The 24,279-nt window shown below is 37.8% G+C and overlaps 2 protein-coding genes and 2 long non-coding RNA genes across 4 annotated transcripts; 3 read left to right on the top strand and 1 right to left on the bottom strand.

Moving 5' to 3' along the window:
* The first annotated feature begins 6,013 nt into the window (after nt 1-6,013).
* On the top strand, nt 6,014-7,081 carry LOC109162702. Its single transcript, XM_019311386.1, has 2 exons — nt 6,014-6,355; nt 6,563-7,081. Exons 1-2 carry the CDS (start codon nt 6,014-6,016, stop codon nt 7,079-7,081), a joined length of 861 nt encoding a protein of 286 aa, XP_019166931.1.
* A 114-nt stretch (nt 7,082-7,195) lies between these two features.
* Nucleotides 7,196-7,803, bottom strand: LOC109162767. Its single transcript, XR_002051150.1, has 2 exons — nt 7,353-7,803; nt 7,196-7,291 (listed from the first exon to the last, which is right to left on the bottom strand). It is a non-coding gene; the product is annotated as an uncharacterized LOC109162767 (long non-coding RNA).
* Nucleotides 7,804-12,422: 4,619 nt separating this feature from the next.
* LOC109162628 lies at nt 12,423-14,603 on the top strand. The gene is made up of 2 exons (XR_002051128.1): nt 12,423-12,547; nt 13,922-14,603. It is a non-coding gene; the product is annotated as an uncharacterized LOC109162628 (long non-coding RNA).
* A 704-nt stretch (nt 14,604-15,307) lies between these two features.
* LOC109162703 lies at nt 15,308-16,942 on the top strand. The gene has a single exon (XM_019311388.1). It carries the CDS (start codon nt 15,308-15,310, stop codon nt 16,940-16,942), a length of 1,635 nt encoding a protein of 544 aa, XP_019166933.1.
* Nucleotides 16,943-24,279: the final 7,337 nt, after the last annotated feature.

Raw genomic sequence — 24,279 nt, forward strand, 5'->3', positions numbered from 1 at the left:
TATGTCCTGTTGACCTTCATTCCTTTGAATTCTACTCGATCAAAGTAGAACAGCTACAAATTACAGAAGATTATGTTAAAGATCAATTTAGAACAATTTACCCATGTATTCTTAATTGCATGGTCACAGAGTAATGCATTCATATTCATAAAGTACTACATATCCATAATCACATAACTATATATCCATAACTCTAATGCTATATATCCACAAATTCAGAAATAAAAAAAGGATCTTAATAAACTGAGTATATTCCAAGTTTCATGCATATATATCCATAAATCCATAACTATACATCCAAAAATACATTACTATATATCTAGAATTCTTAACAGTATGTTCAGAGAGTAATACATTCATATATTCACAGAGTACTACATATCCATAATTCTAATGCTATATATCCACAAATTCAGAACTACATAAAGGATCTTAATAAACTGAGTATATTCCAAGCTTCATGCATATATATCCATAATAAATTGTTAATTATACATCTACAACTACATAAAATTCATGCAATTAGATTAAAGACAATAAGAACTGACCAATATCAATGTCATTGGCCCCCAAAAGCTTCTCCTTCTATCTTCCTTGTAACTCTCTATCGAGTCAATGAGAGATTTGTATGTGTAGCCGCACCAATTGTATTCTTTAATCATATCAACATGAATCAATGACTTTAAGATTCTGTACTTGGAGTAGCGTGTTATGTTTCCTCGAAGCATTGAAGAAACGGCAAAGACTACAAAATCCCTCTTGAACTCATCACCATGATCAGCTCTCCTAACAATCTCATCTGGCATCTGTGTTGTTATTGGTGAGCCTGCTGTAATACCCCACCTCCTTCTCCATGAAGTCAGCAGCAGTTTGTATTCACGGGTTGAGTTGTCTCCCATCTTTGTTCCCTCATTGACCTCCATACGCCCTCGCGGGATCCCCAACGTGTATTCGACATCTACCTCTTCAATGTGGAGAATATCATCCTCTAATACAAAATCACACCTGAAAACATTAAATTTGTCCAGCAGGTATTGCACCAACTTTGATTCATTGGTGCAGAGTTAGAGATGTAGAAGTCCACCAAATCCCATATCAACCACAGCTTGTTTCTGCTGTGTTGAGAGTCTCTGGACAAGATCAAACATCAACTTTGGCCTCATCCTCGTACTGAAGTAATCTCCCCTTTTTTCTCTAGTCCGTGGTGCTTGGCGTCTTTTGCGCGAAGTTTGGTGCCCTCTCGTTGAAGTCTCTGCAACGGTTGTTTGCCTAGCAGGGTGTTCTTCATTAGTTGGATTAGAGCTCTGAGCTGCTTGTGAATTTAGGACTGCTGCTGGTTCTTCATTAGTTGGATTAGAGCTCTGAGCTGCTTGTGAATTTAGAACTGCTGATGTCAGGTACCCTGTTCTTCTTCTTTTTGTTTCTCTAAAAGCCTCACCCAATGTAGGTTCGCACGCCATTTCTGTAAATAAGAATTATTAAACTATACATCCACAACTATTTGTCCACAAACATTTCAAAAACACCCTAATTGAAGACAGGAATGATATTTTCATACATGCAGAAGTATTAAACTATAAATCCACAATTATAAAGCTATATATCCATAATATCACAACTATTTGTCCACAAACATTTCAAAAACACCCTAATTGAAGACAGGAATGATATTTTCATACATGCAGAAGTGTTAAACTACAAATTCACAATTATAAAGCTATATATCCATAATATCACAACTATTTGTCCACAAACATTTCAAAAACACTCTAATTGAAGATAGGAATGATATTTTCATACATGCAGAAGTATTAAACTATAAATCCACAATTATAAAGCTATATATCCATAATATCACAACTATTTGTCCACAAACATTTCAAAAACACTCTAATTGAAGAAAGGAATGATATTTTTATACATGCATAAGTATTAAACTAGACATCCACAATTATAAAGCTATATGTACATAATATCATCACTATATGTCCACAAACAGTTCAAAAAACACCAAAAAACAAACAAAAAAAAAAAACAGAGTGTTGCTCTGTTTGAGAAAAATCCAAAATCGCATTGCAAAACCCTAGTCAAAAATCACAAGAATCTATAGCGAATATGAACGTTAATAGTCAAAAATCACAGTATTAACAGTCAAAAATACATTATACCTGAGGAAGAAAGCGATGAAAACGGCGACAAAGCAACAATGCTTGAATGAAAATGGCGAAAATAGCGACAACGGTGATCAAAACACGGCTTCGGCGACAATGAGATGAAGACGGTGAAAATCGCGACTACGAGCAGACAGAGAGAGCGATGAAGACTGCAACAGTGCGAAGGAGCTCTGTATCTTGTTGGAGACGAAACGTTGGGAATGGTGGAAAAAGGTGCCTAGTGGCGTTTTATGGTAATAATAATAATTTTTTTTTAAACGACCGGAGGAGTGAAACGGTGCCACTAACGGCACCGTTACTCCCTTAGTACTATACGGTGCCGTTTTCGACCGTGTGTACCAAGAATGGTACACACGGTTGCACGGCATAACAATTGTGTCTTTTCACTACTGGCCTTCTTATTGCCAAGAGAGTTAATAGCCTTAGAACCTGACCATTGTGTTTAATTACTTATGAGTCTATATTACATATTCTTGTTGAATGTGAAACTGTTAGGACTTGCTGGAACTTAGCTAGGAGTTCTTTTAATTTTGAGGGTTATCATTCTTCCAAAAGGCTGAACCCCAACCCTAAGGCCCCCCACACCCCGGCCCGACAGAGTATTTGGGAGGATTTTGAGGGTTATCATTCTTTTACAGATAGTGTTGCAAAAGACGGCCTAGGCGGCGCCCCTAGGCCGTGCCGTTTTCAGCTGTAGGCAAATCGGCCGAGTAAATTTTATTTTTTAATTAGATTTTTTTGCTCAAAATGATGTCGTTTTGAGCAAAAAAAAAAAAAAAAAATTTAAAAAAACCTAGCCTCCCTTCTTCTAATTTTCTTGCAAAAAAAAAAAAAGGCTCTCATCTATTATGCATGTCTGTCGTCTACTCGTCATCTTAGCCACGAAGCTCTGTTGTCTGAGTTTACTCGTCGTCTATCGTATGCGTCACGTTTGCTCTACCGGCTGCATTAGTACTTCATTTGCTCCATCTTTTGCATCTGATCCGTCAATAGGTAAGTAATATGCTCTTTGATTCTAAATTCTAATCATCCATTCATTCTATATTAGACTATTAGTATATTCTATAATTCATTGATTCTATATCTTATATGTTTAATTTCATTTATAGATTATACTATTATAGATTTATAGATAAGTGGCAGTTTGGCAGATTATAAATTACATTAATTCTCATTATATATATTTTTTCTTTCCTAAACAAATGTAATTTGTGATTCAATGATGATTAGTGATAGATGTTGGATGCTTAAAATCATAAAATCAAATTATTATTTTTTTTTGTGTGTGATTTGAGAATTGTGTGGCAGTATTAGGCAGTGTATACCATTTGAAAAATTGTCATTTTTTCTTTTAAAGATTTTTTAGACATGGTGAATTTTAGATTATAAATTTTTTGGTTAGTTGTAAATGTGAATTGAATTATACATTTATTCTGTATGTTTTTTTATTGATTATGGGATTTGTGGCAGATTAGGTGTATGAAATTGAAAAAAATATAAATTTTATAATAGCTTCATCAAGTGCTTTGGTTACTCAAAGTGTTGGATCTTAGTGGTGATGTTTTAGTGAGTGTCGTCCTCTAGGAACGACTATAAGGGAATTGAGTAGAGAGGGGTTAAACACAAGATCATTGAGTGTTTGAAAGCTAACCAAAAGGAATATTTGTTTGCATAGAGAACAAGTTTAAGATAAAGCATATATTTATTTAAACAAAAGATATTTTGAAAATATTTAATTTTAATTGAACAATTTCCTCTCGCCATCCTTTGCGAGCTTTTTCTCCTTCTCAGTCTGAGAGTTTTCTCCTTCTTCTTTTGAATCTCTTCTCCCATGGATACTGGTAGTTCTTCTCATTCGATGCTGAACCTTGCTATCGCTGATCTGGATGATGATGGCATTGTACAATAGTTCGGCAATGTCTCTTTGGGGTCGACAGCAGATGAACCGGTGCTTTTTGCGGTGGGTAGGCTAGTCACAGAAAAGCCTACCAAGTTCACTTTTCTCCACGATACGCTTGGTGGCGTATGGCGTCCAACTTATGGTATGAACGTGAGAGAGCTTGAGTCGAGACGATATCTCTTTCGGTTTTATCATGATACAGATTTATGACTAGGATCCTGGAAGATGGTCCGTGGGCCTATGAACAGAGCCTATTAGTCCTTAAACAAGTTCCGATGGGGGCTGATCCAGAAACGGTTTTGCTTGACACTGTTGAGTTTTGGATCCAAATTCACGGTCTTCAGCCAGGTTTCCGATCTGAGGGAGTTCTAAACGTTGTAGGTGGTTATATCGGGCGGATGGTAAAGTCTGATGAACACAACTTCGATGGGTCAATCAGAACCTTTTTTCGTATACGTGTGGAAATTGATGTGGCCAAGCCTTTGAAGAAGGGGATGAAGATGCGAAAAGATAATGGTGAATGGTTCCGAGTGGACTTCCGTTACGAACGCCTACCAACCTTTTGCTTCATATGCGGAATCATAGGTCATGGTGACAAATACTGTCACAAGGTATCTCAAGACTGGGATAAGAACGCTAAAAAACCCTATGGTCCGGGGTTGAGGGCTGGTGGCCGTCGCAATACACTGCCGGCGGGTAATGATTGGATAGCGCCGGAAACTTCGGTGGATAGAAGCCAGTGGTCCTCGCCGGGGTTACGTACTGGTAATACTGGAAAAGGAAAGTATCGTGGAGGTTTAAATGCTGATTCCCTTTCCATGCATGGGCCTAAGTCTACTCCGGAGATCATGCATGGCAAGAATAACGCCAGTACTGATTCGCTTACCTTGCGAGTGCCTAGTTCCATCACGGAAATTCGGCATGATAGGACTCATGCCAATTTACTCACTAATGAGTCTATTATTGGTAATGTGGATGAGGATAGCGCTGATGATGGGGTCACAATTGTTGAGCAAAAACGACGTAGGAGGGACATTAATGACGCAGCTTTGATCGCACCAATGGACGTAGAGAAAAGTGGTTCAAAAAACTTGTTGGAGGCGGGAACTGGTGCATCCCAGTCCCGCCCGACCCAATGAGCTCCATAAGTTGGAACCGTCGTGGGATAGACAACTCACGCACAGTTCGGGAATTATTGGCCTTAGATGCTAAGGTCAAGCCTATGTTTATTTTCTTAATGGAAACGAAGGTGCGTCGTGAGCGTGCGGAGCGTGAGAATGAAGCTCAACTATGAGGGTCTTTTTTTATGTAGATGGAGGTGGTCTTAGAGGTGGTTTGGCTCTTTTCTGGAGTGATAGGGGGATAGCCAGTCTGATCAGCTTTACAAATAATCACATTGATGTTCAGGTGCAGCTGCCTGGCAGCGACCCTTGGAGATTAATGTGTTTTTATGGCTTTTCGGATAGGTCGTGTCGCCAACAGTCGTGGAATTTGCTGCGGTCCCTTTACCAGAAATCACAGCTGCCGTGGTTAGTTATTGGTGACTTTAACGACATTGCCAGCCCAACGGAAAAACGGGGACATCACCCTCACCCCACTGCTTTAATCAATGGATTCAATCAAGCTTTAGATTATTGCGAGTTTTTTTATTTGGGGATGAGAGGCCGGATGTTCACTTGGGAGCGTGGAAAAGGTACTGATCATTGGGAGGAAGAACGTTTGGATTGGGCTGTTGTCGGGGCAGACTGGTGCAGCATGTTTCCTCAAGTGACGGTCTATAATAAAGATGTGATGAATTCTGATCATTCGGCTCTGTATATTGAACTTGACGGGCCACGAGTTGCGCGTCAACGAAGATCTTTTCTTTTTGAAAGTTGATAAAGTTCATGAGTCTTTGAAAACACAAAAAGATGAGTAGAAGCTAAATGGGTGCTCAATCATGACGGATGCTTGGACCGATAGAAAGAGAAGAAATGTAATGAATTTGTGTCTGAATTCAAGTTTAGGCACCGTTTTCCTTTCTTCTAAAGAATGTTCACTTGATTCACACACAAGTGAATATACTTATGAGTTTGTTGAGCATGACATTCAACAAGTTAGAGTAAAAAATGTTGTTCAAGTTGTCACGGATAATGCCTCAAACAACATGGGAGCTTCAAAGTTGTTGAAAGAGAAGAGACCAACAATCTTTTGGACTTGTTGTGCCACTCACACTATAAATTTAATGCTTCAAAGCATTGCAAGTCCCCCAACATACAAGAAAGTTCTTGATCAAGCAAAGGTTTTAAAGTCTTTAACTATATTTATTTATGCTCATCGCAAGACTTTGGTATTGATGAGAACTTTCACAAAGAAGAGAGAGGTAGTGAGACCCGGTGTGACTAGATTTGCTTCTTCATTCCTTACTTTACAAATTTTAGCCCATAAGAAGGTTGAAATAAAAGCCATGTTTACCAGCATTGAATGAGTTGAATGTAAATTTTCTAAGATAGCTAAAGGGAAGGTAGCATACTCATTCATATTGAGTATGGGATTTTGGCAAGGTGTGACGGAATGTTTGAAGGTGTTTGCACTGTTGGTGTTGGTGAGAGTATTTCAGCTTGTTGATTGTGATACGAAGCCATCAATGGGTTTTGTATATGGTGAAATTATGAAAACAAAAGAGGAAATCAAACATGCTTTGTCCGATGTCTCAAGGAACTACAAACCAATTATAGAAATTATTGAAGCAAAAATGAAAGATAGGATTCACACTCCTCGTGATGGATATTTGTTAAATCCTTATTACCATTACAAGGATCCACAACTTCATTTAGATAAAGTTGTAAGTGATGTTGTTGATTTTGGTGACACTCTATTCTTTAATGACAGTGAGATGCAAAATAAGATGTTAAGTGAAGAATTGTCGAAATATAAGAGGAAGGAAGGAATGTTTGGAAGAAATATAGAGATCAAACGATATGAGGTGAATGATGACAACTTTCAAATAAAATTTTCAAATCTTTAATACTTTATTAGTTTATGGGAAAATCGCACTTTTGGTCCTTCAATTGTTTCCAAATACGCAATGTAGTCCCTCATTGTCAATTTTTCCAAATTGGTCCCTCAATTGTTTCAACCGTAGTCAATATAACCCTCCAGTCAGATTTCTCACTAACTAGTGTTAAAATCATGGACAAATTTGTAATTTCACAACCCATTCAGATTTACCCCCAAACTCCCCCATCCTCCTCCCTCCGAATTGACATACGCGAAGTCTGAACCAATACTTCCGGCACATATTCAAGGCAGTCTCCCAGCCGGAAAGCTCATGTGTCACCGTGAAGCATGGTGAGCCACATAATGAAACAAGTGAGAACTTCCATCCGCCGGAGCCGGATTTGGTGGCTGCCGGAGCAAACATCAGCAGAGAACGGATTAAAATCAGTTGTAGCCATCAGTCTTCTTGTTCGGTGAAGACGCCGCCGTGTCGTCACCGTTGAGACGACCATGGAGGTGGGCGATCCTCCTCCAGAACCCCGTGAAACGGCTGAACAGATTGTGCAAAGATTCATTGCTGATTTGCGTCGCGCTGGTTTCACAGCTCCAACGCCGGTGATTACGCGATTGGGGATTGGCGATGGTCTCCCTGAGATGCGGCAGTATCTTGAACAGAATAATTCAACCCAGGTTTCCTCGTTGCAATTGGAGCCAACGGCGGTGGGCACTCAGTCAGCAATGGCCGTTTCGCTCCCTAAGGTGCGGCAATCCAATTCGACTTCTACCTACCTAGTCCAATCGCGACCTCAATCGAACATGTATGGTCTCTAACCCTATTTCTATTTCTTCGCAGTCGAGGCAAATTCCGCCACTTGGTCCGTCTGATTATCGCTCAAAAGGTCGAGATGGACTGGGTTCGCTACCTCGTTTTTCCCATTGCGTTTCAGCTTGATAATCAGCCTCCGGCGGACAAAAATCAATCGAAGATGACGGTGGCGATAGCTCCTCTGCCGGCGACTTGCCCTCTTTCAGCGATGGCTGGGGGTATATCTGAATGGGTTGCGAAATTACAAATTTGTCTATGATTTTAACAAGTTAGTGAGAAATCTTACCAGAGGGTTAAATTGGCTACGGTTGAAACAATTGAGGGACCAATTTGGAAAAATTGAAAATGAGGGACTACATTGCATATCTGGGAACAATTGAGGGATCAAAAGTGCGATTTTCCCTTAGTTTATTTATTAATTATTACTCTTTCAGTCCTTAATTATGTGTCTTACTTAGAGCATCTTCATCTGTTGGGTTTTTGCATAATATTTTAGGAGTCCATGTAGGAGAGAGAAAATGGAAGAGAAAAAGAAAAGGAAAAAAAAATTCTAACATTTAAAAAAATAAAGGGGGGGGGGGGGGGGAGCAACGATTGAAGTCAGATGCCTAGCGGGTGAGCTCCAAATGCGCAATTCCACCTTTTTTTTCTTCTCTCCTGCACAAACATGGAGAAAAATCTTGCAAAAAAAAAAAATCACGTTTTCCATTAAACAAAAATCAATTACTAAATTTTTTACTGTTCTAAAAAAAAAAAAAAAAAAAAAAAAGTCCACATTGTGATGCTCTTAGCGTTTACACGGATTTTTAGGAAGCAATGAAAAGAATAAAAGTTTTCCAATTTTTCCCCCAAAATACCAGTGATAATTTGACCACTCTATCTCTTTATACTCAACCCACTTGTACTTTTTTGAAGAAAAAAAAAACAACCGATTTGTACTTGTTATTTTTCACCTCTACGAAAATAAGACTTCAAGATCATCTTTCTCTCTCTTCTTTCACTTCTTCTTTCTCAGCTCTACAAAAATGGAGTCCATTGCAAATCTAGCAAAATCTCTATAGTTTTTCTTCTTTCGAAAATTGATGGAGTTCAATGCTTTCCTCTAGCTACATTAGGAGCTTTCAACCATTGATTGGAACCAAGAGCAATGACAATCTTTGAATCAATTGAAGCAAAAGGTTAGTATTTTTAACATCATCCAATATAAGGTTCTTTTTTTTTTTCATCTTTTTTGCAAAATTTGTTCTAATTTTAAAGATAATTTCTACTCCAACTTGAAATCATGGCTTCAAAGTTAAATCCAGATTTACAAGAAGTCTTGAGATGCTTCAACATGTGTAAATCCAGATCCAAGAAGCCATGATTTCAAGTTAGAGAAGAAGAAAACTCATTTCTTCAACCTTTGTTTTCTCTACTTGGATAAGTAGAAAGAAACGGGATAAACTCTGTACGAGTTGAAAAACCTGGGTTCAAGTTTGTGTCCCGATTCGTGTTCAAGGAGCAAGCTTTGGTGGTGTATTGTACTAAGGAGTTTTAGTGCAATCCTTCACGTGTTGTGAAAAAGAGTGGAGTAGGCTTAGTTGACAACCAAATCACTATAAAAACTCTCTCTCTCTCTTTACTCTACTGCATTTTATTTTGCATATCTTCAAACTCAAACTTAACAAAAGAACTGAAAATGGTTCAAAATAATTTTTCGCTGTGCATAAACTCTGAACTTAGAGTTAAGGTCATCCCTTGAGTAAACTTAATTATTTGCGAAGAATTTTCAAAATCCTAAGTGAGTCTATTCACCCCCCCCCCCCCTCCAAGACTCACTCTCAAACCCTCTCGGGACCAACATGGAAAGATTTTAAGAAACACAGGCCAAAAATATATTTTTAAGCGGACTGGGCCAAAAAGGGCCCCACTCATAAGACAAAAGGTAAAAACCTCCTCTCGAACCATATTGCCGGCAATTCCATCTCTACGGTGCGGCTACGAAGAGAGCACCGAAAGACACTGTGAAGCAGACGACAACAATGGCGAGTCGATCCTCCCTCTGCCAGAGCAAAACAGCCGCACTGACAGAGCGCAGCGCTGCACCCAACCGGTGAAGCGAAGCGGTCGTTGCCATCACCACGCATCCCTCTACCAGAACGAAGCCCACGAAACACCCAATGCTGCTCCGGCCATAAACGCCAATGAACATATAAAGGCGCCACCCACATTTGTAAACGGCAGCCAAACAACAAAAAAAATAAAAAAAAAAAATTTGAAAAACATTTGTATATTTCGAAATAATTTTCGAATTTTTTTTATACATAATGAAAATGTATACAAAATATTTTATTTTATTTTTCTCAAAAATGTGTATATATCCCTACACACACACACACATGAAACACACGTATGTATTCGCATATAAAAACATATGGCATAAAAACATATTCCATATCAACAGAATCTCAAAATACAAATATGCAATTATAGGCAATTTGAACAATTAGGAATGTTAATAAAAAAAAATAAGTATATTGTTCACAAAAGATGTATCATCATGTTGATAACGTATTGTGATTGATTTCTTTAGCCTGTTGTAGCGCTCTCGGTGAAACGGATTGGATGAACAATACGTATAATGTAAAGAGCAAAACAGTAAAATAAATAGACAAAGTGTAATGGCAAAAATTCTTATTTCAACCTACATTTCAATACAAAAAGATTCAATATATATAAGATACAATTATAGCGGAAGTCATTAAATGTAATCATAAATCTCCGACCGTTACATAATCATATTCATAATGTCAATAATTAATAAAATTTTAACTCTATTATAATATAGTATAGTATTTGAGACTCAAACCCACTCCCTTCAATATGAGAGTACAACCCAAGTACCATTAGACCATAAGATCTCGGTATATTTTTTATTTTTAATATTGCTATGATGCTATGATTATTTGGTTGAAAGTTGCTAAACTTCGCCCTCCTAGGTGCCCTAGGCAACATTCAGGCTCCGCCAAACTAGCGCCTAGTGCCTATTGTAACACTGTTTACAGATTGGGTTACGAGATCATTTGCTACTTTGGAGAAGGATTAACAGTGTCTCTTTATTGTAATTTGATTGAAGTTGTAGTATGCAAGAAATGAAAAAGTGTGGAACAATCCTGTGATTCTTCCTTCAATCATTATAGAAAATGCTAGTGCTTATCTGTATGATTGGAGGAATGCAATTGAGTCAAACCAGATTCAGAGACCTTATAGACCCAGTGTGAAAAATGGAAGAAACCTAAAACTGGCTGGATTAAACTGAATGTGGATGCGGCTATGAATAAGGAGGCAGGAAAAATTGGCTTTGGTTTCGTTTGTAGAGATGTAGATGGAGAGTTCATTGTAGCAAAGAGTGTGTCATGGAGAGGAGTTCTCGACCCAAATGAAACGGAAGCTATGGCTATTCGGGAAACATGGAGTTAGATTAAGGAAATAAATGCTTACTTTATTCAAGTGGAAACCGCCTGCCTATAGATTGTTCAAACTCTATACAACAATTCAAGAGACTCTCTTAATTTTCTTGTACATGATATTAAGGAAATAATGACGAGTTTTAATCACATTTTCATTAAGTTTACTAGACAATCTACGAATACCCATAACTTAGTCCAAGAGTCTATTTCATTGTCAAATTGTATGGAGTGGCGTGATATGGCAATTTATATCGTGCATCAGGGCGCACATTGCATTGTGCGCCCTGATACAAAACGACGTCGTTTTGCACTTTATTTATTTTTTTTTTTGAAAATTTCGTTTTTTCGTGTTTGCTGTTAACTTGTTAAAAAAAATTCAAGTTTTGAAAATGTATATAATTGTATATGAGAATGTACATAATTGTATAACAGGATACACATAAACTTTTAACTGTTAAAAAAAATTGCGTGTTCAAATATACATAATTGTATAAAAAAAAAGTACATAATTGTATAAAATAATATACATAATTGTATACCAGAATATACATAATTGTATAACATAATGTACATACTTATATAACATAATACACATACACTCAATCGCGTCGCCTCCCCACACAACTTAACAAAACGATGTCGTTTTGAAAGTACATAATTGGATTTGAATCACTGATATGTTTTGGCCAGTCGTTATACCTTGCACCACGGCGTGCGCAGCACTGTGCGCCCCGCGCCTCCCAAAACGACGTCGTTTTGAGAGGCGCGAAAGGGAGTTGACGTGATTATGTGTATTTGTTTATATCATTATGTGTATTTATTTATATAATTATGTGTATTTTTATACAGTTATGTGCGTTTGTTTATACAATTATGTGTATTTATTTATACAATAATGTAAAACGACGTCGTTTTGCATCAGGGCGCACAATGCAATGCGCACCCTGGTGCACGATATAAATTGCCTGTTTTGGCTTGGTGTTCCAAAAAAAAAAAAAAAAAGATTTTAAGGGGTAAAGTGGTAAACTCCCGAAATTATCTTCTCCCTCGACTTAAACCCTAGTTCCCGAACCCTCCGAACCATAACCATCGGTATATTGTCTATTTAACAAGACAGATCCATTACAGAACATCAGTTATTTGAAAACCCTAGTTTATCTATTAAACACTTACAGGAAGCCTCCATGAATGCTTTTGAGCCTCCGCATGGACGATTCCGGTATAAAATCGTGTGGGATATTTTCAATTTATGTATATCGGTTTCTTTTCTTCGGTAATTTTTGTTGCAGTGGTACTTGTGGTTAATCATAAATGTATCTTCTTTGCCACAATGACAAATTACGTTATGTTTCGATTTTATTCTTGGTTTAACTAGCATTCAATCTGCCATTCGCCTATGATGGTTATTAAATATACTTTGAGTATTGCACTCTGAAAACAACCTAAATCTGAGGCTACAAGGCATTATTGCAATTTGTTTCGATTGCTTAGTTTGCATCCCACGAATCACAAATTATTAGAGTTCATCTGTGCAAGTTGCTTTTCTGTGCCTTGGAGCTACTGATCTCTGTAGCTATTCTAATTAACTTCATGCTTATAAAGATTAGCCCCTTTTATTTTTTATTTTTTTTTATTTATGCTTATTTGACTTTTGAAATGATTTGTGCAAGTGATGATAAATAGACAGGGACATCAGCACTCTTTAAAAGAATGATGATTTGTCAATGGGAATCTCTCTGATGCACACTAACTCATATTATTTACTTTTGCTTTCTCACAATTGTTTGTTGCAATATGTGCTTTGTTGATTGGTTCTGTATTGTGTCATGAAGTTCTTTTGTTTCTAATCTGATAGATTAAATGGTTTATATTTCTATTATTGTTATTTTATGTTTATTTGGCTTTTGAAATGATTTGTGCAAGTGATGATAAACAGACAGGGACATCAGCACTGTTTAATGGGATGATGATTTGTCAATGGGAATCTCTCTGATGCACTGCATTTTTCTTTACTTTTGCATGCTCAAAACTATTTGTTGCAATATGTGCTTTGTTGATTTGTTCTCTACTGTGTTGTGAAGTTTCTTTTATTTCAAAATCTAATAGATGTAATGGTTTAATTGCTGTTTTGTCATTGTTTAGTTCAGAATCAGAATTGATACATATTGCATTGAAAGAAATGAAAAATTCATTGATGAAACTGTGCTTTTGAACAAGTGTTTTCTTTAGTCATTGCCTATTATCTTTTTGGGTAAAATTATTTTCATTTTTCTTTTGAATTCTATATCTATATGAAATTCTCTTGATGCATTTGTAATTGCATGAATTCCCAAAAGCATGGATACACAAATTGGTGCCTACTCTTGAGGCACACATTTCACAAGCCACTTTCTAAAGCTTTGTTTATTTATCTATTTTTTTTAAACAGCCACTTTCTAAAGCTTAACTAACTATTCCAATGTCTTTCTTGTTTTCCTCAAACTCTCAAAGTGCAATCGAGTTCCATTTCTCGACTCTTTTTCCCGAAAGTTGAATTTATACTCGTGTAATAGTTCCCAACATTATTCGTTTTAATTTTCACTTGTATTTCTAGAAAGCCTGATGATTGTTTCTTTAAGAACGGAGATTTGAGTGTATGTTCTTTGTAGTAGCCTTCTTACTAGTTGGGCTCCAAAGGCATCATGATATGAAATGAATTTCTTTGGAAGATGAAATGAAGGCTTCTTTAGTAGGGAATTTTGTTTTGCATGTTGCTTAGGAGTTTGTTCTGAGGAATGAAGTTCATTAACATTATTAGGGGCAGCTGTTGCTAGCTACATTGATGTCTGATACAACACCATATAAGGTTAACAAATGCTTGTTTGACTAGTTTTTATTATTATTATTATTATTATTATTATTGTTATTATTATTATTATTATTATTATTATGTTAACATTTGATCAATGTTTGGTAAAATACTTAATCAACCAAGTTGGACCCCTGTGGCCCTGTATAAAAAAGTAAATGTTTATAATCTTGTATTGAACAATTTGGTCTCTCAATTTGTATTTATTGGTTGGCAATATTATAAAGCTGCCCATATTAATTTACAGTTATAGTCTATAGAATTTGCCTTTGTGATCTTTTGTTCTCTTTGTAGGCAGACTTCTCCATGTTTCTTTAAAAATTGTTTTGAAGGCAGCCCTGACTTCTCTAGATTTAGGGATCGAGGCAGCTCTTTCAAAGCAATAAAAAAAAGATCATGGAGTTGGGCCAATCCAAAATAACAAAAAAAATAAAAATTAAGAGAAGCAAAAAAAAAAAAAAATGGTTAGGTTACAATAGGCAATTTATATCGTGCACCAAGGCGCGTACATTGCATTGTGTGCCTTGGTGCAAAACGATGTCGTTTTGCACTTTTTTTTTTTTTTTTGAAAATTTCGTTTTTCTGTGTTTGCTTTTAACTTGTTAAAAAAAAATTGTGTTTTGAAAATGTAAATAATTGTATACTGAAATTTACATAGTTGTATATAAGAATACACAAAAAAAAATCACATGTTCGAATGTACATAATTGTATAAAATAATGTACATAATTGTATAACAGAATATACAACAAACTTTTAACTATTAAAAAAATTTACAATGTTTGAATGTACATAATTATATAAAATAATGTACATAATTGTATACTAAAATGTACATAATTGTATAATATAATATACCCTGTCTTGTAAAAAATTGGCCTATAGGCTAATTTTGACAACTATTTTTTTTTTTTTTAAACTGTGCATTTATTCTATTTCAAAACCAAGAGTCTACAAAAAAAAAAAAATTGTACAACAAAAATGCTCTCAGCGATACCAACCGCGGACGGCCAACGTAGAGTCTCTACGGCGGCGGTGCGAACAGCGGAAGACCAGGATCTCCTGGAAAGAAGTACAAAAAAAACGAAAATTAACGGGGAATCTTTGACGACCTTCACCGGTAACGCTGCGATGGAGGGGGTGGAAATCCATCAGAGTGTAGAAGGGCAAACAACCACCACATCTTGCGAAACTACGGCTGAACAACCGAAAGCACCACCGGAGAGTCAATCTAGGAAGCCTTCCTTCAAAGAAACTGTGACAGGAGTGACGCAAGAAAGCAGCGAAGCGGATGATATTGACTCTGATGACGACGAGGTTGACATGGACGAGGACCCCGAATGCCCAGAGATCACGTTAACTAAAGCGGATAAAATCCGTATGAGAAAACCATGGAGGCAATCTTTGATAGTGAAGGTGTTCGGCAGGAAAGTTGGCTATACAGCCCTGGCTAGGCGATTACATGCGGTATGGCGTCCCAAAGCAAGAATGGAGATCATCTCTCTGGATGACTTTTACCACGTTGTCCGCTTCTGGAGTGTTGAAGACTATGAATTCGCTAAGTATGGTGGCCCATGGACGGTAATGGATCATTATCTGATTGTGCAAGATTGGAAGCCATACTTTGATCCAAAAGCGGATAAAACTGAGCGTGTCTTGGTTTGGGTTCGGTTTCCTGACATGTCAGTAGAGTTCTATGATTATCAGACCATAATGAGACTCGGGCGGAAGATTGGGGAGCCAAAATATGTGGACGAGTCTACGAGCATAGTATCCAAAGGAAGGTTTGCGCGTATGTGTGTCGAGGTTGATATCGCGAAGCCTCTCCTCTCCAAGTATACAGCAGGCCGAAAGGTTAAACGCATTGAGTATGAAGGTTTGTACCAAATATGTTTCCATTGTGGCATCTATGGTCACCAAGCAGAGCAGTGCGAGGCAAAAAACAAGGAGGAGGGTGGTGCTGAAACGGCTAACGACGGCGGCGGAGCTCCGGGAGAAGTTGACGGAGAAACAAATAAGGAAAATAATACATCTTTGGTAATTCGCCCGGAGATCGTGGAGAGATTTGGCTCCTGGATGATTGCTCCTAAGCGCCAGTATCGATCGAATAATGCTCAGTATGGTAGGAATATCCACAAGGATGGTAAGGATGTGCCTGGTACAAGCAAGTCCAACGGTAATCTCCCTAATGCTGCTAGAATAAAAAGTAATGCGAAAGGGAAGCAAAAAGAAGCTGAAAATCAGGGAATTAGTATTGCATCCAGATTTGCGCCTTTAAGAGAAGAAAATGAGGAGCAGATTGACGTGGAAATTAATGAATCAAATGGGGAGGATAATGGAGCTACTTTTAATAATAAGGGGAATAATAACAAGGATAAAGGGAAGAGACCAAACGTACAGATCACAGAAAAACAACTCGCAAATGACATGAGCACCTCCAACAGATCCAAACAGCCTTCCAAGCAGACCCAAGTGACCCCTTCTTCCAATGCAAATACGTCACGAAAGAATACAAAGAGTAACCAAGCTGCGGCAGAAGAGACTCATACTGTGGCGCGAGGTAACTTACGGGACAAATCGTCGGTTAGTACAATTTTATTTAATGATCAACTAACCCCCCCTATGCAAGGCATTCTGGAGGGGAGTTCTCTTGAGCATCATGGTGATCCTCCTGACCCTATTGAGGTTAATATGGAGGACGAACCATGGCATGAGTGTGATGATGAGCCTGGCAGTGGTGGCACCCCGAAAGGGGGCGCGACCTGAGGTTGCCTTCTTGTTCTATTTGCTTGTTGTGTGTTGTTGCCCCTGTTGTGCTTCTCATGAAGATCATAACATGGAATTGCCAAGGAGCAGCTTCTAAGAGGTTTCTTAGAGCTGCTTTGACAATCATTAGGCAACATAAGCCTAACTGTTTTTGTGTTCTTGAGCCAAAGTCCTCTGGAATTGGAGCGGATGAGACTTGCATCAAACTCGGGTTTGACCAATGGCTAAGAGTTGAAGCAGTTGGATTGAGTGGAGGTATTTGGATTCTTTGGAACGATTCCTTCAATGTCAACATAAAACGCACACACCCCCAGTTTGTGATTATGGAAGTTGTGGACCAAAATAAAAATAATTGGAATATTGCTATAGTCTATGGTAGCCCCTCCCACACCCTTCGACGTAGACTCTGGAAGGATCTTGGGAGAGATGGCAACGATTTAAATGAAGCCTGGGTTGCACTAGGCGATTTTAATTCGGTTGTCAGTAGCGAAGAAGTAAACTGTCCGGATAAATACAACATTCGCAGAAGCAAAGATTTTATTGAGTGGATTGACAAAGAAAACCTCATTGACGTAGGGTATACGGGATCAGCCTACACCTGGAGAAGGGGCACAACCGAGAACACGATGAAAGCAGCTAGGCTAGACAGATGTCTCTGCACTGAAGAATGGCTGAACGGGTTCCCAAATGCTCATGTGACTCATCTGCCTAGCTTCACCTCGGACCACAACCCCCTAATGTTAAATCTGATAAGCAGAATTGATACAGCAAAGCCACGCAGGTTCCAGTTCAAGGCGATTTGGGGAGCGCATGCGGACTTTGCAGTCACCGTGAAGAATAGCTGGAATAAATCCACTGGAAAAAGCTTTGATGAAAAATTACAAGATATGGAAACAGAGCTAACTGCATGGAGTAGGGAAGCGATCGGGGATCTCGAGAAACGACGTAAACGCCTTATTGCAAGACTTGATGGCATTCAACGAGCAAGTGGGTATGGCAGAAGAGGGGGCTTGATCAAGTTAGAAGCAAAATTGCGAACAGAGCTGGATGAAGTCCTATACTATGAGGAACTAGCATGGTTCCAAAGGTCAAGGGAGGAGTGGATAGTATCGGGAGATAGGAATACCAAATACTACCACGCTATAACCAAAGTCAGAAAAGCGAAGGCGATGGTCACTAGCTTGAAAAATAATGAAGGGGAGTGGATTTTGGAGGATGATCAGATTAGGAAGATGGTTCAGGACCATTTTCATAATTTTTTCACAGGAGATCAGATTAGCACGAATGGAAGGTATGTTCATCCCACACCCGTTAATCTTAGTAATACTGATATCTCTTTGTTGTGCAGGAACGTTACTTCAGATGAAATAAGGAAAAGTCTCTTTGAGATGGCTCCTTATAAAGCACCTGGCCCGGATGGTTTCCATGCGGCGTTCTACCAAAAAGCATGGAATGAGATTGGGAATGATCTTTCTGACGCGGTCAAGTCCTTTTTCCAAACTGCCAAACTAAGCCACAATTGGAATGACACCCTTTTAGCTCTCATCCCTAAGGTCAAGCACCCAGAAGTGGTGACCCAGTTTCGCCCAATCAGTTTGTGTAATGTCAAGTATAAAGTCATAGCGAAGGTGATTACTAATAGACTCAAGGAGGTTATGGGCAAAGTTATTGGGGAAGAACAAAGCAGCTTTGTCCCTCAAAGGCGAATAATTGATAACATAGCGGTCTACCAGGAATTATTGCATACCATGAGAACGCGTAGAAGTGGTCTTTGTACAATGATTCTTAAGATCGATTTGGAAAAAGCTTATGACAGGTTGTCTTGGGATTTCCTGCGGGATACTCTGGAAGATCTCGGTATTCAGGGGCACTGGATCAACATTATTATGGAATGTGTTACTACCCCTAGACTCGCTATTTTATGGAAGGGAGACCAACTGGATTGGATTACCCCCACTAGAGGGCTCAGGCAAGGGGATCCAATTTCTCCTTACCTTTTCGTCCTCTGTATTGAGCGTTTGAGCCGTATGATCAAAGAAGAGGTCCTTAACAGGAGATGGCGAGGTGTTAAGCTCTCGAGGTATGGCCCCGAACTTACTCACTTACTCTTTGCTGACGACATGGTTTTAATTGCAGAAGCCTCTATTGACCAAATAAGGGTGGTGAAGAACTGCTTGAGAAAATTCGAAAGTATGTCTGGGCAGAAAGTTAGCTTGCAGAAGTCTCACATCTTCTTCTCGAATAATACTGATCTTGGACTTGCCCAAAATATAACACGAGAAGCTGGTATCTTAAGCACGGAGGACCTAGGACGTTACCTCGGTGTCCCTTCGATCCACGGAAGAGTAACGCAAAACCTCTTTACCCCTTTAATTGAGAAAATTGATTCCCGACTAGAGGGTTGGAAAGGAAGGCATCTAACCCTTGCTGGAAGAACAACACTCGCCCAAAGTGTCCTAAATGCTATCCCCTACTACATCATGCAATCGATGTACATCCCCAAGGGAGTTTGTGAAACGATTGAGAGGAAAATTCGAACTTTTATCTGGGGTGATGGCTCTCATTTAGTTAACTGGAGCACGGTTACCTTACCAAAAGATAGAGGGGGTCTTGGCCTACGACGCTTGAATGAAATGAACTTAGCCTTCCTCGCAAAGGTCGGATGGAGACTTTTGATCGAGAACAACAACTTATGGAAACAAGTGATTCTAGGCAAGTACATGCATGGGAAAGATGTTAACCAGGCCTTTACCTGGAGGAAGACGAGCTCAAACATTTGGCGTGGAATTTGCGCAGCTGATCCGATTCTGAGGAAAGGACTGGGAAGGACCCAACATCTGCCTAACTCTCAAGGAAAAACAAACGAGGCAATTTTCTGGAAACCTGAGAGCAACGGTAGATGTTCGGTCTCATCGGCTTACCACTTGGCGATGAACATGACTGGCCCAGAAAATGAACAAGACTGGAAAGCAATATGGAAGATGAAGGTGCCGAGGAAAATTAACACCTTCGTCTGGCTGCTTAAGCATGAGAAGCTGATGACTAACGTGGAGAGACGTAGGAGAGGCTACACTATGGATGCAAGATGTCCGAATTGTGACCACATGGAAGAAGATGCAAAGCACTGCATTAGGGACTGCAAGATGGCAAAGGAAATATGGGAAGTGTTTCTTTCTTATGGGGCCTATAGGAGGTTCTTTTCTATGAATTTTGATACGTGGTTATCTGCTAATTTGACAGGAAAACCAATGAGGAATTTGGGAGCAGATTGGGTCGTGAGCTTTGCCACCATAGCCTGGTGGATATGGAAGTGGAGGTGCAACAAAGTCTTCATGAATATCGAATGGGATCTAAGCAGAAAAATCAACTGGTTAAGAGAACAGAAGATTGAAACGATGAGAGCTTTTGCCAGACAAAAGATCCAACCAATAAAAGAGAGAGGAAGCAGCACTCTGAAGAACGGCTGGACTGCACTTCACACGGACGCTTCCTTCATCTCGGTTGATCTCTCTACAGGTTGCGGAGGACTCATGCGCAACCACAATGGGGAATGGCTTGGAGGCTTTAGTTGTATGACGAAAACAAGCAACGCCACTGAGGGAGAGCTGTGGGCAGCTTATTTAGGCCTCAAGTGGGCTTGGGATCATGGTATAAGAAAGCTTAAGCTGTTTAGCGACTCGCAACAAGTGGTAGATTGGCTCTCGGGTGGCGTCGAACCTTTGGGCCAATGTGGATCTCTCGTGTCTTGGAGTAAGGAATGGCTCGAGAAGGACTGGACGATCACCATCGCTCACATACCACGTGATCAAAATAACACTGCTGACTGGTTGGCTAAAGTGGCGCCGAGGAAAAAGTGCGAATGGATTGAGTTCAATAGATGCCCGGAGGAAATCAGAGACTTCATGAGGAAAGACGGTGAACTGCTGTTTTCAACTGAGAGGAGAAGCTAGTGTATCAGGGTACCCCCTCCCCCTTCCCCAAAAAAAAAAAAAAACCAAGAGTCTACAAGCATACGCCATAGCCCCAAAAGTGGACTATGGCTCAAATCAAGTCCTTGGCCATTTCGGCCATAACAAAACAAAACAACCATCTAAATATATACAAGAGGTGGCCCAAAAGTGACCCCCCCAATCAAAGTGTAGAGCTCCCAACCATCTAAGTCTACTATATCAAAATCAAAAGGCCAAAATGGCTCACAAAAGAGATCAAAAGGTAAATTCAAGCCTTGAAAGCCCAAACCTCACCAACTCATCCACACATCTCATCTATAATAGGCTCCCCATCCCACACAAGTGATGGGAACGATGCCTAAGCTCATGGAGATCCAACTATCCTATCATATCCCTACTACCCTCAAGTCAAAGACCCATCCCCACCGGCACGGCGTACCGTGTTTTAGTCCGGGGGAATTTCATGGGTCCCGGCTTAAGCGGTAGCACTCACCTCCTTCCACCCTCGTGCCCAATATAAATGTTTGGTTAACTAGCTTTTTACAACTTCAAAGGTTAAAATTCAAAAAGTTATTCTAAGCAACATTTTCAATTAGCTTTTTGAGAAAAGAAATTATATCAAATAGCTATCAACTAATAGCTAATTTACCAATCACTTTTTTACAATCATTTATACCCTCTAATTAACACAATCAGTTAACATCTAACAGCTATCAGTTAATAGTCATTTTACCAAACAGAACCATTATATAACATAATACAGATACACTCTGTTGTGTCGACTCTCCGTACAATTTAACAAAATGACGTCGTTTTGAGAGGCGTAGGACACACAGTGCTATGTGAACTGTGGTGCAGGCATAACGATTGGTTACAATACCTCTTGTCAAGTTGACAAAAGAGGCAATTGGAGTTGCCTAAGAAGGTGCACAAACAAATATTAGACTATGATCACCCTTGTAGTTGGAGCAATTGCAAGCTTATGTGGCAAGTTAAAGAATACTCCGTATTTGTTTTTTTCTTTTAAAGGCGAACCCAGTATTTGAATTGCACCTTTGGAATTTTGACATAGAATTATAATTCTTTATCACCTTTTTTCCCTTCCTCTTTTTGTTGATTTTTTTAAAATTGTACTTTTTAATAATAAATTTAAATATTGTTATTATATATATATATATATATATATATATATATATATATATATATATATATATATTAAGAGTTTATTGGAATTGCAAAGATGTAGAGAAAATATGGTCATATTTATCCTTGCAATCCTTTATTTTCAAAATCTAATAAATAATGATAATAATTAAATTTATCTAAGAAAGTATACAATTATAGGAAAAAAAATTATATTAGGACTAAGAAATGATAGAAAGGTGGTGAATAATTAGAATTGCAATTCTGTGCAAAAATTGCAAAAGTTGCTATTTGAATGTTGAGTTGGTTTTTGAGGGAGAGAAAAAAAAAATAGAACTTAGTTCTAAACTTACAACATTGGATTGCAATTGTAGGGGTAGTGAATTTTTGAAAGTGAGAGAATTGCATGGACATAGGATTGAGCATAACTCGACCTATTCGAATAAATTGACTTATTTGAAATTTGAAACAACATTTTCTGGACTGAGTTGATCTTGAACTACATTAATTGACTCGTAGACTTATACGACGTCGGTTTTGATAATTTTACTCTATTCTCCTCTTCCACCAGTCCTCTACTTCTCTTTGTTAATCTATTTTGAAAAGTATTAGGATGGTATAGAGAAAATTGAATTTTATAATTTTCTTTGCATACATTTTAGACCCCATGGACAAATTAGATTATATGCCAACTCACATTAATCAAAACCATCATCAAAGAACAAAAAATAATGATACACAACTGAAAAAGAAAAATTAGATTACACTGTATGATCTCTAAAACCTTAGAAGCATGCCTTAAGTAGAGATCTCTTAATGTTAGCATAATGCTAACTATATTCTATGACTTCTTTATAAGTTAACTCAAGCACTACCTCTAATGGCTAAGAGTTTGGAGTTAACACGTTTGTTACGTACCCCCACTCATCAAAATAGCCAAACGATAGTGAAGTCACAGAAGCATTTCAATAACTTAATAAAACCAAAGGTCTAAGTCTATAAATTTGAAATCTTGAACATACACCATAAATTTTCAAATAATTTCAATGTCCACTTTAAACGAACTAAATATGATGAGTCTTACTTATATGTCTCATAAAATTGTCTAGTGCCTTACAAATCAAAATGGTCCAAGATCAATTTTGAATAAACTAAAGACTCTATTAATCATTGAAGAATTTATTAAATGACAGTTCACCACTATGACAGGTAACAAAATGGAGATAGAAAGAAATAACTCTCGCGGTCCAGAATCCAAAAAAGAAGAGTTGGGGGCATTAAATAGCTTGTATCCATAAAACATCTGGCGTAACATAGATAATGAATAAGTAGGAGTTAATATAATTCCAATTGCCATTACAAAAGAAATGAGTATTTTGGACATGAAAAGATATTTTTTGGCGCTAATTATTCCAAAAAATACAAGTTAAATGCTTTTGTTCTAATAAATTCCTTAATATTGTTACAATATTTTCATAAATATGTTGCACAACCAAACGTCCAATAATTTGAACTTATGAATTTATATGAGCAAATACAAGATTAATATTTGTGGAATATTTTGGACTTATTGTTTGACATACAATCCAATTTAGAATGTATGAAGCCAATAATTAAATCCATGATCTTTAGTGGAGTATCTTAATGATCTTTTGCTAAATGATCGCTCCCTTAAAATATTCTTCAGCGAAATTAATGAACTTAATAATATACATACTCATAATTGATTTGACCAACTAAATAATGAAGATATAATTTCCCACCATTAATTGGGCATATTGAATAATCAATTTTTTGTTCCAATTAAAGTACAACTAAATAATGAAGATATATTTTTCCATCATAGTTGGACATACTAAAAAAAAACAAAAAACATATCTCAAAACCAAGTTAGAATTTAGTTCAAAAGATACATTTTATTATTATTGAAATCCAGAAGAGGTATGTCCAATCACGTAACTTACTACAGTTAGTCAGAAGAACTGAGCAAGATTCGTGGATCAATTAATAAAAGTGGCTAAATTTCAGGAAGTGACTGAATACATGTTTTGCCTATGCAAATCATGAAACTTAGAATTATAATTGAGCTAAATTTATAAATTCTAAAAATTGTGATAAAATTATTATCTAATGGGTTGAGGAATTTATTGACATAAAACTTAGACTACAGTTTTAATTCTATTAAATCCAATTAAGAAACCCTTATGATAATATTTTTCACAATTACTAAAGAGTCAGAAGAAT

This window comes from Ipomoea nil, unplaced genomic scaffold, assembly GCF_001879475.1.
Source record: "Ipomoea nil cultivar Tokyo-kokei standard unplaced genomic scaffold, Asagao_1.1 scaffold2957, whole genome shotgun sequence".
NCBI lineage: Eukaryota > Viridiplantae > Streptophyta > Magnoliopsida > Solanales > Convolvulaceae > Ipomoea > Ipomoea nil.

Coding starts and splice junctions, on each gene's coding strand:
- LOC109162702 (XM_019311386.1), top strand. CDS start 6,014: ATGACGGATGCTTGGACCGATAGAAAGAGAAGAAATGTAATGAATTTG. Junction 6,356..6,562: donor AAGTTCTTGATCAAGCAAAG/GTTTTAAAGTCT, acceptor AAATTTTCTAAG/ATAGCTAAAGGGAAGGTAGC.
- LOC109162703 (XM_019311388.1), top strand. CDS start 15,308: ATGGAGGGGGTGGAAATCCATCAGAGTGTAGAAGGGCAAACAACCACC.